The sequence below is a fragment of the Nerophis ophidion genome, linkage group LG21 (assembly GCF_033978795.1).
Source record: "Nerophis ophidion isolate RoL-2023_Sa linkage group LG21, RoL_Noph_v1.0, whole genome shotgun sequence".
NCBI lineage: Eukaryota > Metazoa > Chordata > Actinopteri > Syngnathiformes > Syngnathidae > Nerophis > Nerophis ophidion.
The window spans coordinates 21,656,176-21,674,308 of record NC_084631.1 but is presented as its reverse complement, the minus strand read 5'-3'; the positions used below and the strand labels follow the sequence as shown (position 1 = coordinate 21,674,308).

The following is an 18,133-nucleotide window of genomic DNA, read 5'->3' as shown; positions in this document are numbered from 1 at the left end:
ATAATGCTGTAATTGCCCAACCTCAAATATTCCACGATGCAACTTATTTTTTATTTTTTTTAGAAACGATGCTGTTAACTAATCTTCCATTATTAAAATAGATATCTGATTTAAATTCAAAGCTTGATATTGTTAAATATGCTTATGACATAAACTTATGACACGTTGAAGTTATAAGTCAGCAAAACTGCCCAATAAGAATCATCCCCACAACAACGAGCAGTGTAGTGACATGCAGATCGATACTGAAATATCGATACCAGACCTTTAATGTTCTAATACACGATCCGCTATCTATATAGATCTATCGCTATAGCCCTCTCTCTCTCTCTCTATTTATTTATTTGTGTGTGTGTATAAAAATGTGTGTGTATATATATATATATATGTATATATATGTATGTATATATATATGTATGTATGTATGTATGTGTATGTAAATATATATATGTATATATAAATATATATATGTATATATATATATATATATATATATATGTATATGTGTATAAGTATGTACAAACCCCGTTTCCATATGTGTTGGGAAATTGTGTTAGATGTAAATATAAACGGAATACAATGATTTGCAAATCCTTTAAACCCATATTCAATTGAATGCACAGCAAAGACAAGATATTTGATGTTCAAACTCATAAACTTTATTTTTTTTTGCAAATAATAATTAACTTAGAATTTCATGGCTGCAACACGTGCCAAAGTAGTTGGGAAAGGGCATGTTCACCACTGTGTTACATCACCTTTTATTTTAACAACACTCAATAAACGTTTGGGAACTGAGGAAAATAATTGTTGAAGCTTTGAAAGTGGAATTCTTTACCATTCTTGCTTTATGTACAGCTTAAGTTGTTCAACAGTCCGGGGTCATGTTGTCATATTTTACGCTTAATAATGCGCCACACATTTTCGATGGGAGACAGGTCTGGACTGCAGGCGGGCGAGGAAAGTACCCACACTCTTTACTGTGAAGCCACGCTGTTGTAACATGTGGCTTGGCATTGTTTTGCTGAAATAAGCAGGGGCGTTCATGATAACGTTGCTTGGATGATAACATATTGCTCCAAAACCATTAATGGTGCCTTCACAGATGTGTAAGTTACCCATGCCTTGGGCACTAATACACCCCCACACCATCACAGATGCTGGCTTTTGAACTTTGCGCCTATAACAATTGGGATGGTTATTTTCATCTCTGTTTCGTAGGACACCACGTCCACAGTTTCCTAATATAATTTGAAATGTGGACTCGTCAGACCACAGAACACTTTTCCACTTTGCATCAGTCCATCTGAGATGAGCTCGGGCCCAGCGAAGCCGGCGGCATTCCTGGGTGTAGTTGATAAATGGCTTTCGCTTTGCATAGTAGTTTTAACTTGCACTTACAGATGTAGCGACCAACTGTAGTTACTGATAGTGGTTTTATGAAGTGTTCCTGAGCCCATGTGGTGCTATCTTTACACACTGTCGGTTTTTGATGCAGTACCGCCTGAAGGGTCAACAATCCGTAATATCCTCGCTTACGTGCAGTGATTTCTCCAGATTCTCTGAACCTTTTGATGATTTTACGGACCGTAGATGGTGAAATACCTAAATCCTTTGCAATAGCATGTTGAGAATTGTTGTTCTAAAACTGTTCGACGATTTGCTTACAAAGTGGTGACCCTCGCCCCATCCTTGTTTGTGAATTACTTAACATTTCATGGAAGCTGCTTTTATACCCAATCATGGCACCCACCTGTTCCCAATTAGCCTGCACACCTGTGGGATGTTCGAAATGAGTTTTTAATGAGCATTCCTCAACTTAATTAGTATTTATTGCCACCTTTCCCAACTTCTTTGTCATGTGTTGCTGGCATCAAATTCTAAAGTTAATGATTATTTGCAAAAAAAAAAAAAAAATGTTTATCAGTTTTAACATCAAATATGTTGTCTTTGTAATATATTTAACTAAATATGGGTTAAAATGATTTGCAAATCATTGTATTCAGTTTATATTTACATTAAACACAATTTCCCAACTCATATGACAACAGGGTTTGTATAAGTGTCAGTGTATATATATATATATATATATATATATGTATGTGTATGTATGTATATGTGTGTATATATATATGTATATATATACGTATATACGTGTGTGTGTATGTATATATATGTAAGTATATATAAATATATGTGTATATATAAATGTGTGTGTATATATATATATAATGTGTGTCTATATATATATATATATGTGTATATATAAATATGTGTGTATGTATATATATATTACATAGATTAGATAGTACTTTTATTCCTTCAGGAAAATGTAAAATATATATATGTAATTGTGTATATATATATGAATATGTATGTATTTATTTATATGTATATATATATGTATATATATATATATATATATATATATATATATATATATATATTTATATATAGTAAATTACATGTCAACCCAATCAGGTTTCGAACCCAGCACCCTTAACCCGAGTCAACAGTCTTTACCACTGGGCTAGCCTGGGTCTTGAGGAGAGCAGATTTTTTTTTTTCCGTACAAAAATGTAATCGAGGACTCATGACTCAGTGAAGTATGATGAGGGAGAACAAAATTCCCTCAACCAGAGTGGGGTTGAACCGAAGACCATTCATTCTGAGTCAGCAGTCTTAACCCCCTGGTCTATCTTGGATCTTGTGAAGAACAGATTGTGTTCCATACACAAATGTAATCCAGGACTCCTGGCTCACTAAGGTATGATGACGTAGAACAAATTACCTTCAAAATCCTCTTTCATCAAGACCCAGGATAGCTCAATGGTTAGGACTGCTACCTCACACCCAGAACTACTTGGTTCAGATCCATAACATGGAACGTCTGCTATTTTGTTTTGCTTTGATCATAGTTCACTGATTACATTTCTATATGAGCGAAAAGTAAATCTGAATGGGACCCAGGATAGCTCAATGGTCAACACTGTGGGCTCCTAATACAGGGGTACTGAGTTCAAATCCCATACATGGACTCAGAAAGGTGGCGGTATGGCGTCAAAACGACATACATTGTGGGGTGTTTCTTCTCCCCCACACAGAGTAATGTTATGTGCTACTTGTTTGAGTAACATATAGTTGAAAAATTAAATAAACACTAAAGATAATAATAATGAAAAAATAAATTGTCAAATAGTCAATGAACGCACCTCAGGGGTTACCTCCGAGTTTGTGTGTGTGAATAAATGAGTGTGTGCGAGTGAGTGTAATTCCTGAGGTGGGTGGGAATAGGAGTATAAAGTTAAGAATAAAGAGCGTTGACCAATGAGCTCTCCTGGGTACAATTAAAATAAAATAGGTTAATTGTAATTGGATAAAAAAAAAATGTATTAAATAATTATTTTAACATTACATGGGAGTGGTGACTAAGTCACAATATATATCACCTTGAAACCTCCAGCCAGTTTTGCAAATTACATGTCAACACAACCAGGATTCGAACCCAGCACCCTTCAACCCGTGTTAACAGTCTTAACCACTGGGCTAGCCTGGATCTTGCAGAGAGAAGATTTTTTTTCATACAAAAATGTAATCGAGGACTCCTGGCTCAGTAAAGTATAATGAGGGAGGACAATATTCCATCAACCAGAGTGGGGTTGAACCCAAGATCATTCATTCTGAGTCAGCAGTCTTAACCCCTGGTCTATCTTGGATCTTGTAAAGACTAGATTGCGTTCCATACAAAAATGTAATCGAGGACTCCTGGCTCAGTAAAGTATGATGAGGGAGAACAAAATTCCCTCAACCAGAGTGGGGTTGAACCGAAGACCATTCATTCTGAGTCAGCAGTCTTAACCCCCTGGTCTATCTTGGATCTTGTGAAGAACAGATTGTGTTCCATACACAAATGTAATCCAGGACTCCTGGCTCACTAAGGTATGATGACGTAGAACAAATTACCTTCAAAATCCTCTTTCATCAAGACCCAGGATAGCTCAATGGTTAGGACTGCTACCTCACACCCAGAACTACTTGGTTCAGATCCAAAACATGGAACATCTGTTTTTTTGTTTTGCCTTGATCATAGTTCACTGATTACATTTGTATATGTGCGAAAAGTAAATCAGAATGGGACCCAGGATAGCTCAATGGTCAACACTGTGGGCTCCTAATACAGGGGTACTGAGTTCAAATCCCATACATGGACTCAGAAATGTGGCTGTATGGCGTCAAAACGACATACATTGTGGGGTGTTTCTTCTCCCCCACACAGATTAATATTATGTGCTACTTGTTTGAGTAACATATAGTTGAAAAATTAAATAAACACTAAAGATAATAATAATGAAAAAATAAATTGTCAAATAGTCAATGAACACACCTCAGGGGTTACCTCCGAGTTTGAGTGTGTGTGTGTGTGTGTGTGTGAATAAATGAGTGTGTGCGAGTGAGTGTAATTCCTGAGGTGGGTGGGAATAGGAGTATAAAGTTAAGAATAAAGAGTGTTGTCCAATGAGCTCTCCTGGGTACAATTAAAATAAAATAGGTTAATTGTAATTGGATAAAAAAAGAAGGTTTATTAAATAATTACTTTAACATTACATGGGAGTGGTGACAAAGTCACAATATATATCACCTTGAAACCTCCAGCCAGTTTTGCAAATTACATGTCAACCCAACCAGGATTCAAACCCAGCACACTTCAACCCGTGTCAACAGTCTTAACAACTAGACTAGCCTGGATCTTGCCGAGAGAAGATTTTTTTTCATACAAAAATGTAATCGAGGACTCCTGGCTCAGTAAAGTATAATGAGGGAGGACAATATTCCATCAACCAGAGTGGGGTTGAACCCAAGATCATTTATTGCCAGTCAGCAGGCTTGACCCCTGGTCTATCTTAAATCTTGTGAAGAAAAGATTGCGTTCCATACACAAATGTAATCAAGGACTCCTGGCTCACGAAGGTATGATGACGTAGAACAAATTACCGTCAAAATCATCTCTGATCAAGACCCAGGATAGCTCAATGGTTAAGACTGCTGCCTCTCACCCAGTACTACTGGGTTCAAATCCATAACATGGAAGATCTGTTTTTTTGTTTTGCCTTGATCATAGTTCACTGATTACATTTGTATATGAGCAAAAAGCACACTTGAATGGGGCCCAGGATAGCTCAATGGTCAACACTGAGGGCTGCTAATACAGGGGTACTGAGTTCAAATCCAAATCAGTAATTTGGCTATATGGCGTCAAATCGACATACATTGTGGGGTGTTTCTTCTCCCCCACATAGAGTAATGTTATGTGCTACTTGTTCGAGTAACATATAGTTGAACAATTAAATAAACACAAAAGATAATAAGAATGAAAAAAAAATTGTCAAATAATCAATGAACACACCTCAGGGGTTACCTCTGAGTTTGAGTGTGTGTGAATGAGTGTGTGCGAGTGTAATTCCTGAGGTGGGTGGGAATAGGAGTATAAAGTTAAGAATAAAGAGTGTTGACCAATGAGCTCTCCTGGGTACAATTAAAATAAAATAGGTTAACTGTAATTGGATACAAAAAAAAGTTTAGTAAATAATTATTTTAACATTACATGGGAGTGGTGACAAAGTCACAATATATATCACCTTGAAGCCACCAGCCAGTTTTGTAAATTAGGTGTCAACCCAAACAGGACTTGAACACAGCAACCTTTAACCTCAGTCAACAGTCTTAACCACTGGGCTACCCTGGGTCTTGAGAAGAGAATATTTTTTTTCCGTACAAAAATGTAATCGAGGAGTCGTGGCTCAGTAAAGTATGATGAGGTAGAACACAATTCAATCAACCAGAGTGGGGTTGGACCCAAGACCATTTATTGCCAGTCAGCAGTCTTAACCCCTGGTCTATCTTGGGTATTGTGAAGACCAGATTGCGTTCCATACACGAATGTAATCGAGGACTCCTTGCTCGCTAAGGTATGGTGAGGTGGAACAAATTACCGTCAAATCTTTTTGCAACAAGACCCAGAATCGCTCAATGGTTAGGACTGCTACCGCTCACGCAGTACTACTGGGTTCAAATCCATAACTTGGAAGATCTGTTTATTTGTTTTGCCTTGATCATAGTTCACTGATTACATTTATATATGAGCGAATGGTCAACACCGAGGGCTCCTAATACAGGGGTACTGAGTTCAAATCCCATACATGGACTCAGTAATTTGGCTGTATGGCGTCAAAACGACATACATTGTGGGGTGTTTCTTCTGCCCCACACAGAATAGAGTTATGTGTTACTTGTTTGAGTAACATACAGTTGAAAAATCAAGTAAACACTAAAGATAATAATAATCAAAAATAGTCAATGAAAACACCTCAGGGGTTACCTGTCAGTGTGTGTGTGTGAATGAATGAGTGTGTAATTCCTGAGGTGGGTGGGAATAGGAGTACAAAGTTAAGAATAAAGAGCATTGACCAATGAGCTCTCCAGGGTACAATTAAAATAAATAGGTTAATTGTAATTAGATACAAAAAAAATAATTATTTTAACTTTACATGGGAGTGGTGATTAGGTCACAATAGCTATGATCAATAGATATAGATCTAAAGATCTGCAGATATAGATCTATAGCAGGGGTCGGCAACCTTTACCACTCAAAGAGCCCTATTGACCCGTTTGACAAATTAAAGAAATCAATGGGAGCCACAAAACACTTTTGAAATTTAAAATGAAACAACACTGTCTAATCCCCCTCTTGTCCCCACAATTTCCCCCTCTGTCTTCCTTTTTTTTTTCTTTTATCTATCCCTTCCTGCTCCAGCCCAGCTGCACCAAATGATAATATAAATACATTTTATCAAGTAAAATTTAAATAATGTAAAGTAAATCTCAACAGCTGATATGGGCATCTACATCAACTATATGATTTGCCTGAGAAGTTGGACAGGACAAAAAAATAAATAAAATAAAATTAAAAAAATAATTAAAAAATGAAATAACACTCCATATAAAGTTTTTTTTTGCCTTGTGCTATGTATAAACAAACTATGACAGGTTACGTTTATGAAATCAATGAACGACTGCAGAGAAAATGAAATAAAATTTCTGCATGCAACAAAACTTTTTTAACTCTGAAAAAGACGTCGGGTTGAAGGTTAAGTAAAATACTTAATGTCTATTTAAGTCCTCCTTGTAGTAATGAAAAAACAAAATGCCAAACTTAAATTATCCACTGGCAGAGAACCAAAAATGCCGTCCTCTCTCTGTCGTCATCCTTTTACTGGCGCCGTGCAGTCAGCTGCCAACCTAAATAATACAATGTTTATTTCACTGAACAATTGAAAATTGTGAATATATGCAAAATTATAGGAAATTAAAATATTTATCATACTTGGTCAGTGTGATTTCTGCTCCTGAACCACAACGTCTCCACATCGGATTATCTTCACACAGGATTGTAAGCTCTCATCTGAGGCGTGTGCCATGTTTGTTTTCAATAAAATTCATGTTGAAGAACACCTGCTCACATACATATGTGGATACAAAGATGGACAGGACTCCAAGTGCATACTTTTTCATGTTCACATAAAAGTCAGGGATAGCGTTCCAAGTTTCGAACACAAGTTTGTCTGGTTTGGGGAGGTTTTCAATATCACAGCATTTGTGATTCTGAACAACAACGATCTTTTGGTGTGAAACATCTTCAAGGTGCGCTGTCAGGTGCTTTAACTCGGACACCCAAATGTCTTTGTCCTGCGGCGCGTCCCTGGATGTGCGCGGCCGTGGGCGTGTCCTGAGGTTTGACAAGCAGGATGACAAACTGAGCCGCATCAGAGTGATCAAAGAGCTGCGGGTTGCCGACCCCTGATCTAGATCTATAGTTCTACATCTGTATGGATCTATATCTACAGATTCATATCTCTAGATCTATATATTTAGATCTAGAGATATAGATCTATATCGGGGTTAGGAAGTGACTTTCCTTGGCAATACTGGAGTTGAGACACGTGTGTGCGTGTTTGTTATAAATTCCCTCTGTCAGAGATTAAGATAGAAGATAAAGTTCCTTAATTAGTATGTTAATTGTTGAATATAAATGACTATTAATGTTGACGTAACAAGCTATTAATATCGTCCATTCATCCATCTTCTTCCGCTTATCCGAGGTCGGGTCGCGGGGGCAACAGCCTAAGCAGGGAAACCCAGACTTCCCTTTCCCCAGCCACTTCGTCTAGCTCTTCCCGGGGGATCCCGAAGCGTTCCCAGGCCAGTCGGGAGACATTGTCTTCCCAACGTGTCCTGGGTCTTCCCCGTGGCCTCCTACCGGTTGGACGTGCCCTAAACACCTCCCTAGGGAGGCGTTCGGGTGGCATCCTGACCAGATGCCCGAACCACCTCATCTGGCTCCTCTCGATGTGGAGGAGCAGCGGCTTTACTTTGAGTTCCTCCCGGATGGCAGAGCTTCTCACCCTATCTCTAAAGGGAGAGCCCCGCCACACGGCGGAGGAAACTCATTTCGGCCGCTTGTACCCGTGATCTTATCCTTTCGGTCATGACCCAAAGCTCATGACCATAGGTGAGGATGGGAACGTAGATCGACCGGTAAATTGAGAGCTTTGCCTTCCGGCTCAGCTCCTTCTTCACAACAACGGATCGGTACAACGTCCGCATTACTGAAGACGCCGCACCGATCCGCCTGTCGATCTCACGATCCACTCTTCCCTCACTCGTGAACAAGACTCCTAGGTATTTGAACTCCTCCACTTAATATCGTCATGCACCTTTAAGTTGAGTCTGTTTTAAGTCAGATGGTTTACCGGGCAGCTATGTTTACTTCTCGGGGTCCTTGAGTCGGTGTGTAGAACTGTGTGTATTTGAGAGTGTACTTAGGTGCTTGCTGCTAAAAAGTTACATGAAGAAGTTGAAACGTAAAAATGGTGTCCTTATTCCCTTACCGGAGTACGCTCACGAGTGAAGAGTACCAGCCCAACAACATCAGTTTATCCATATGGTTCTTTAATAGAGTTTGTTCTGGCAGAAAACGGATCACAAAGACAAAAACATGGTGTATTTCTTTATTTGTTATTACCTTTATATTTGCGCTAACATCGGTCTTGAACCGCAGACGTGTACACTATGTTGACATTCAACAGTCACATGACCTGATTGGTGGATGTTCACTTCCAGTTTGAAGCCAGATAATATTTACTTTACCAAGACTAATGAATGCACTGGTCCACTGTTAACGGATGTCTTTGGCATTTATATACTGTATATTTATGTACTATATATCCATATACTGTATGCCGGTGTGAGCACTGGATGAAGAGTACAACACATTTGCACATAAAAAGCTTTGACAAGGCACAAAGTCACGCGACAGCTATACACTAACCTTCGCCTGCATATTACACATCGTGTCATGAATCCATACGCATGGAACACTTATTGCTAAAAACAAGACGGCACTTAGCGAAAACTAGAACAGCTTTGTATCATATTATTAATGTCAGAAATATTGCTTTTGCATAAAATGTTGAGCGTCACTAAAATATATATATTTTTTTCTACATCTACCACACACGGTACAGTAACACAGACAGTAGAAAAATAGGTGCAACTAAGTGGGGTCTCTATCATTATTACCCACTAACATGTTGGCTGGTGTGTGTGTGTGTGTTCTTGTATTTCTGCCCTTCTTGAGACATCACCAAAGAAAAGTACCGTCCTTATGAGGACCGATGACCAAGTTAGGACATAAATCACGGTCCCAATACGGAAAACCATTGCAGCTAATAGAGAATGTCTCATTTGCACCCCCTACTGGTGACATTTATCAAAATTAGGGTAGTCTCAAAAAAAGAGAGATTTTTTTTCATATTGACTGTCGGTTTTAAAATCGCCCCCCCTCTGGTCAACATATGAAATAACAAGTGTGTGTGGAAATTTGAAGCGCTCCCCCTCTGGCCGAAATATGTAAGAACAAGTGTGTGTAAGAAACTGAAATGCGCCCCCTTAGGGAAAAATTAATAAAACAAACAAAAAAAATGTATATAGAGCAGTGGTTATTAACCTTGCTGGAGGTACCGAACCCCACCAGTTTCATATAAGCATTCACCGAACCCATCTTTAGTGATAAATATCTTTCTTTTTTTCAAATTCAAGACAATGTTATGTGTTTTTTTTTAATGGTGCACACAATGAACATCACCTTGTTCAAAGAACAAAAACAACTCAGTGCATGAACTCACAACTAACTACACACCTGCAAATCAGATGGACCGTTAGTGAAGTGAAGTGAAGTGAATTATATTTATATAGCGCTTTTCTCAAGTGACTCAAAGCGCTTTACATAGTGAAACCCAATATCTAAGTTACATTTAAACCAGTGTGGGTGGCACTTGGAGCAGGTGGGTAAAGTGTCTTGCCCAAGGACACAACGGCAGTAACTAGGATGGCACAAGCAGGAATCGAACCTCCAACCCTCAAGTTGCTGACACGGCCACTCTACCAACCGAGCTATGCCGTTAGAGGAAACATTGTTTGGGAGGTGTACATAATACGCCGATAGGGAGAAGTTTTTATTTCCACGATGAGTGGGGTGTGTCTTCACCTCTGCCGAACCCCTGAGGCCGACTCACCGAACCCCTAGGGTTCGATCGAACCTAGGTCAAGAACCACTGATAAAGAGACATACTGTAATAACTTGAAGTAAATAATGAAAATTTGGCGACCATGCATCCATTTCCTACCGCGTGTCCCGTTCGGGGTCGCTGGAGCCTATCTCAGCTGCATTTGGGCGGAAGGCGGTGTACACCCTGGACAAGTCGCCACCTCTCTTCCGCCTGAATGCAGCTGAGATAGGCTCCAGCAACCCCAAAAGGGGCAAGCGGTAGAAAAATGGATGGATGGATGGATAATGAATATTAAAAACAGATTACAAACTTAAAAATAAAAATAACAAAGCTTACCTTTTTATAATCGGATAGTGAGTATATATTATTAATGTTGTAAATACAAATCTTTATATATCTAGAAAGGCTGGTCCTAAAGAGGTAGGCATTTTTCGGAGGTCTCAAGAAGGTAAGAAGTACAAGAATGTGTTTGTGATTGTGTGTGATTTAAAAGTGCAGCAGCAGTTGCCACAAAGACGGCTAATAGTACTGTGGAACCTCAAAAGATCGCATACGACTTCAACAGCCTCGTTTTGTTGGGCTTCTTCTTTAGATTGGTGTGGTTTCCCTCCACAAATCAAAGACCAGCCTCAATAAAGGCTGTTCAAGGCCCCTCTAATGCTGACAACATTGGCACTTCTTTCATAGCTATGGACCTAAAAATGGTGTTTACAGGTAAAGTCCCCCCCAATAAAATAATGTATCAATAGCTTGATTATTATGCAGGTAACGGCATAAAAATGGAGCATTGTTGCCGGTTTGCGGATGCTTTATTAGACTGCTTTATAGGCGGAATATATTGTATGAACCCTAATTACGTAAAAGCCGATTTTCACTACTTAGAACGCACAGAAAAGGGAAAGATGCGTGTTCTTGTCTCATAAGGATTGTGGATGATGGGCAAAATACCAAAAAAGTGCAGTTCCCATTTAATTACATAGAGGTTAATGTCTTGAAAAAAAAAAAGAAGCCTCATTGTTTTAATGTATCAAGATATGCTGATTAACTTAATTTCATACTCCTATGACATTTATGAGTGTCAAAACTACCTAATAAAAACAGAGGGCCAGAGGTGCTGTTGCATGGTAATTGCTTACTATCACAATACTGTAGCTGTCCACGTAAAGAGAAAAACGTCAGCTAAAAGCTAAACAACTGATTTTAGGAAAACAAGACAATTCAAAGCCCAAATGACAACAAGATTAGCATTTGTCATAAATAACTTTGTAATACAAAACCCTAATAATAGAAACTCGGCCCAGCTTGAAAGCCAACACTTCCAACGGTACGAGATAATTCCTCTACCGCTATAACTGACTGAACAAACCATATACACTTACATTTACAAACGTCGCATTGATGGCTACATTCTCACATGTGCAGTAAGCATTAAAGTATCCCCTTTACTTTGATACCAAGATCATGAGTGCAGACCTGTGGATACCATTAGGATATTTGCTTGACGTAAATATACACAAATATGTTAAGTGGTAACGCTTCTTCTTCCCACTCCATTTCAAATATAAACACAAATAAACTATATCATACAATAAACCCTGTGTCATTTTATAGGAAAAGGTTAAAACATTTGCTTAAAGGCCTACTGAAATGAGATTGTCTTATTTAAACGGGAATAGCAGGTCCATTCTATGTCATACTTGGTCATTTCGCGATATTGCCATACTTTTGCTGAAAAGATTTAGTAGAGAACATCCACGATAAAGTTTGCAACTTTTGGTCGCTACTAGAAAAGCCCTGCCTTTACCGGAAGTATGTGCGCATGACGTCACGAGTTGCAAGGCTCCTCACATATTTACATTGTTTATAATGGGAGCCACCAGCAGTAAGAGAAATTCGGACCGAGAAAGCGACAATTTCCCTATTAATTTGAGCGAGGATGAAATATTAGTGAATTAGGATATTGATAGTGAAGGACTAGAAAAAAACAAAAAAAAAAGCGGCGGCTCCGGGCGGCGGCAGTGTGAGCGTTTCAGATGTAATTAGATACATTTACTAGGATAATTCTGGAAGATCCCTTATCTGCTTATTGTTTTAATGAGATTTTAAAGACATACCTCGAGGACAGATGGCTGCGGTGAACACACAGTGTCTCAGAGAAAAGCCGAGGACCCAAGTTCACAGCTGCCTTTTTTGACAGCTGCTGCAGGACGACGAATAATCCACTGATGTCTCCGGTAAGATATATATTACAATTTCCTCATCCAAAAACATGCTGATTGACGTGGAGAAAACATGTTCGCTTGACCGCTCTGCTTCACAACAAAAAGAAATACCGGCTGTGTCTCGGTGCTAAAGACAGCTGCAATCCACCGCTTTCTACCAACAGCATTGTTCTTTATAGTCTCCATTATTAAATGAAAAAATTGCAAAAGATTCAGCAACACAGATGTCCAAAATACTGTGTAATTATGCGGTTGAAGCAGACGACTTTTAGCCGCTAGTCGTGCAGCGCTAATATTTCCTGACAGTCCGTGACGTCACGCGTACGCGTCATCAGTCCGCGACATTTTCAACAAGAAACTCACGGGAAATTTAAAATTGCAATTTAGTAAACTAAAAAGGCCGTATTGGCATGTGTTGCAATGTTAATATTTCATCATTGATATATAAACTATCAGACTGCGTGGTCGGTAGTAGTGGGTTTCAGTAGGCCTTTAACGGTAAATTAAACAAGCAAAAACATGATAAATGTCAATTCATTTCTATGGAAAAACATTTTTCATCTCTAAATAACTAACTAGAATCAGGAAACTGCTAATGTTCAACATTTAAGGTTCCACTGTACTTGGCCAAGAAAGCATCACAGCAAAGCAAAAACAAGCTAACGTTAGCATTATTCTGTTAATTATTTTCATTAACGTTTATAATTAAAAGCATTGCTTAAAACTATTGTGATACATTAATTAGGGATGCACAATATTTTTACCAATACAGACAAGCTGTAACCTTTCTCAATAACTTATATTATTTTTAACATTGCAGTGTGCACACCTTCCGGTGGCTGATAAAGTTTAATGCGTTGAAGGGTTATGTTGTTTCCCTCCACGCGGAATGTTTGCAAAATAGCACACAAAGTACGAACGACGGCATGTTTGTTTACAGTGACCTGAGGGAACGTTTAGTAGGAGAAAAGGAGCGCTTAATTTGCTCACCCTAACCCACCTATAGCACATCTATAATCTTGTAAAATCATGTCTTTTTTTTCTATTTTTACCGGTTATCACAGCTATTTTTTCTTATTTTTAATCGGTTCTGAGGTCATAATTCAGTATCTATCGTGCACCCCTAAAGACATACGGGCCAGTATTGCTGTCTTTCGAGAGAAAGCGAAATGCTTATTAAACATTTCTGAATTGTTTAGGTAAAGTTAGGTAAAATATGCTGGCAAAGTGCTTACTGGACAGTACAGACTTCATATGGCCTCCGTCGTCATCTTTTTACATCGTTATCAATGAAACAGTAGAAAAAAAAAAACATACATGCATTCATTTTTAACGTACAGTATATATATTTATAGATAAAAAGATTCTGATTTTTTTTTAAAAGTAATTCTTTTTTAAGCAGCACTGTTCTGCACAAAGAGAGAACACTACAATGTATCTTTTTTAGTTACATATGTTGCAAAGTACCTCTGTTTTGTTTTGTACAGCGACAGGTTATTTCCACAATATTAGATGGCATGGATATTTCCTGAAGTGACTGGCGCTGGTGCTGCTCACTTTTGTGTTGGAGACGTTTTTACAGTAGAGAGACTAGTTTCATAAAATTAACAATGACGCCGGCACTGAGGCCCATTCCTTTGGCACCAGAGATGTAAATGGTAAAAAACAAAAAGTCGATACATGTGGATCTACGGTACATCAGTACAGTTCGCCATGGCAACCGGCCAGCCTGGTGGAGCTCACCTGCTGTGCTGAAGATACACTGGCAGGTTTCGCTGTGTGTACAGTACGTTTGGCGTCCCCTCAGTTGTGCGGGAGGAGACGCCATCACAAGAAGGTCTCCACGGTGGAAGTCTCTCCTGGCGTGTCAGGGCTGATGTCCACTCGAACGCAAGCCGCCTTCTCCAGGCTGTTAACATGGGTGCAAAACAGACGGCTTCAGCAGAGAGCTGAAGCTTTTAGATCAGGGGTGGGCATTACGTCGATCGCGATCGACTGGTCGATCTCGGAGGGTGTGTCAGTCGATCTCAAGCCAGGCATTAAAAAATACACATAAAAATGAGCAATCATCAATCATATCAAGACTTCACTTTCGTCAGTTGTTTGACATTCTCGGCACCCGAGGATATTGTGAGATGACGCTGGCTGCTGCAAGCTCATATTTAAGAAAAAAATCACTAACAGGGCGGACGCAGAGAAACACATTTTATTTCTAGAGACTCCGTACCTACTGTCAAAACTCTAAAGACCGACTGCACAGTTCCTGTCTTCACCATAAAAGACCTGTTTCATCCTGCCTGTGCTAACAAAATAAGAGTCTCAGAAAGCTAGCGCGCACAAGCTAGCAAGCTACGGAGTTTGATGCCAATGTATTTCTCCCCCGCCCTCAGCGACCTCTTTCTCACTTGCTTGCCCACCCGCACTCTCACTGACGTCACTCACCTGCTGCCAGACATTAAACGGCCACACACATATGCTACTCTCATAACAAAGTGTTTAAAAACGAGTATGCAAGTTGGACAAATGAGATGCCAAATCCAACCACTTTCATGTGGTATTGGACAGAAAGGAGGACTTTTTTTTTCCTCCATTTGAAAATGCGGACGTTATCAGCACCACTGTCTAATTCCAATCAATGCAATTCATCAGAATCAAATACACCAACTTATATTCTTGTCTTCATGAAAGAAAGGAATCTGTGTGTGTTAAACATGCTTGTATTATCATTAAACACCATTAACTTAACAAAAATGTCTCTTTCATAGATAAATAAATATAAATTATAAATAATAATGAAGTAGATCTCCTCGACTTGGTCAATTGAAAAGTAGTTCGCCTCCAGAAAAAGTGTGAGCGCCCCTGTTTTAGATGATTTGGAAACCAAACATTTTGACCAAACAATGGGTATCAAGCAACACCAAAGGGCAATCATTCTGACTTCTGAAATAACAAGTTTGCTGCCTTTATATATTGTATTAGTAATATGTACTATTAATTGGGTTTATATTTTTAATTAGTATAGAAAGAGCGCCGCTGAAGTGGCAGCTGGATGCAACGGCTCTGTGTTCTTGTTATCTTCCATGTCCTTTTTTTCTTTCATTAAAGGCCTACTGAAACCCACTACTACCGACCACGCAGTCTGATAGTTTATACATCAATGATGAAATATTAACATTGCAACACATGCCAATACGGCCTTTTTAGTTTACTAAATTGCAATTTTAAATTTCCCGCGACTTTCTTGTTGAAAACGTCGCGGAATGATGACGCGTACGCCACTGACTGTAAGGAAATATTAGCGCTGCACGACTAGCGGCTAAAAGTGGTCTGCTTTAATCGCATAATTACACAGTATTTTAGACATTTGTGTTGCTGAATCTTTTGCAATTTGTTCATTTAATAATGGAGACTATAAAGAACAATGCTGTTGGTGGAAAGCGGTGGATTGCAGCTGTCTTTAGCACCGAGACACAGCCGGTGTTTCTTTGTTTGTTGTGAAGCTTTAACACAGAGCGGTTGAGCGAACATGTTTCTCTGCGTCAACCAGCATGTTTTTGGATGGGGATATATGTGATATATATATTACCGGAGACATCAGTGGATTATTCGTCGTCCTGCAACAGCTGTCAAGTCAAAAAAAGGCAGCTGTGAGCTTGGCTCCTCGGCTTCTCTCTGAGACACGTCGTGTTCACCGCAGCCATCCGACCTCTAGGTATGTCTTTACAATCTCACTGAAACACTATTAAAACAATAAGCAGATAAGGGATCTTCCAGAATTATCCTAGTAAATGTGTCTAATTACATCTGAAACGCTCGGAGCCGTTACTATTTTTTTTTTTCTAGTCCTTCACCATCATTATCCTAATTCACAAATCTTTCATCCACGCTCAAATTAATGGGGAAATTGTTGTTTTCTCTGTCCGAATTGCTCTTACTGCTGGTGGCTCCCATTATAAACAATGGGAATATGTGTGGAGCCCTGCAACTCGTGACGTCATGCGCACATACTTCCTGTAAAGGCAGGGCTTTTCTATTAGCGACCAAAAGTTGCGAACTTTATCGTCAATGTTTTCTACTAAATCCTTTCAGCAAAAATATGGCAATGATCAAGTATGACACATAGAATGGACCTGCTATCCCCATTTAAATAAGAAAATCTCATTTCAGTAGGCCTTTAATGTTTCCTTTTTGTTTTCATGGGTTTATACCTTCTTTCTTGTGGACTTCATTGAATCTGCACTGCACCCACATAAATTCCTATCCTGGGATAAATTACCGTAAGTATATCCAATCCTATTTTATTATTATTGATAGATTACTATAGTAGGGAACGGATTCATATGGCTCTATTCCTGGGTGGATCTCATGTGAGAGGAAGGTGGGGGAGTTATTGATTTTGCAATGCAGTCTGCTGAAAATGCTGGAAGTGTCAGCTGATGCTGTGGTCAAAGTTGGAATTGCAACAAAACACATTTTAAGATATTTAACACTCTGCCATCTGGCAGCTAAAATTAATAGTCTGAGCAAGGGCTGCTTTGATCAGCTGTTTTACCGCCGTGTTACAGGCACAGTTTGGAAATAATTAAGGTATGTAAATCAGGGGTCACCAACGCGGTAACCGCGGGCACCAGGTCGCCCATAAGGACCAAATGAGTAGCCCGCTGGCCTGTTCTAAAAATAGCTCAAAGAGCAGCACTTACCAGTGAGCTGCCTCAATTTTTTCAATTTTATTTATTTACTAGCAAGCTGGTCTCGCTTTGCTCAACGTTTTTAATTCTAAGAGAGACAAAACTCAAATAGAATTTGAAAATCCAAGAAAATATTTTAAAGACTTGGTCTTCACTTGTTTAAATAAATTCATTTATTTATTTACTTTGCTTCTTATAACTTTCAGAAAGACAATTTTAAAGAAAAAATATAACCTGAAAAATGATTTTAGGATTTTTAAACACATATACCTTTTTACCTTTTAAATTCCTTCCTCTTCTTTCCTGAAAATGTAAATCAATGTTCAAGTATTTGTTTTTATTGTGAAGAATAATAAATACATTTTAATTAAATTCTTCATTTTAGCTTCTGTTTTTTTGACGAAGAATATTTGTGAAATATTTCTTCAAACTTATGATTAAATTCAAAAGAATTATTCTGGCGAATATAGAACATTTGTAGAATCAAATTTAAATCTTATTTCAAAGTCTTTTGAATGTCTTTCAATCTGTTGTTCACGAATCTGTATTTACTTTAAATTGCTTTTCAAATGTCTATTCTTGGTGTTGGGTTTTATCA

General features: G+C 38.6%; 1 protein-coding gene across 4 annotated transcripts in view; it reads right to left on the bottom strand.

The window, feature by feature from the left end:
• Positions 1 to 9,051: 9,051 nt before the first annotated feature.
• Positions 9,052 to 18,133, bottom strand: part of LOC133539866 (sodium bicarbonate cotransporter 3-like) — a 95,890-nt gene continuing 86,808 nt past the window's right edge. For all 4 annotated transcript variants that reach the window (XM_061882130.1, XM_061882134.1, XM_061882131.1 and 1 more), the window contains one exon: positions 9,052 to 14,756. In XM_061882130.1, coding sequence (XP_061738114.1) covers positions 14,715 to 14,756 — 42 coding nt within the window. In that variant the 3' untranslated portion in view covers positions 9,052 to 14,714. The remainder of the gene's footprint in view (positions 14,757 to 18,133) is intronic.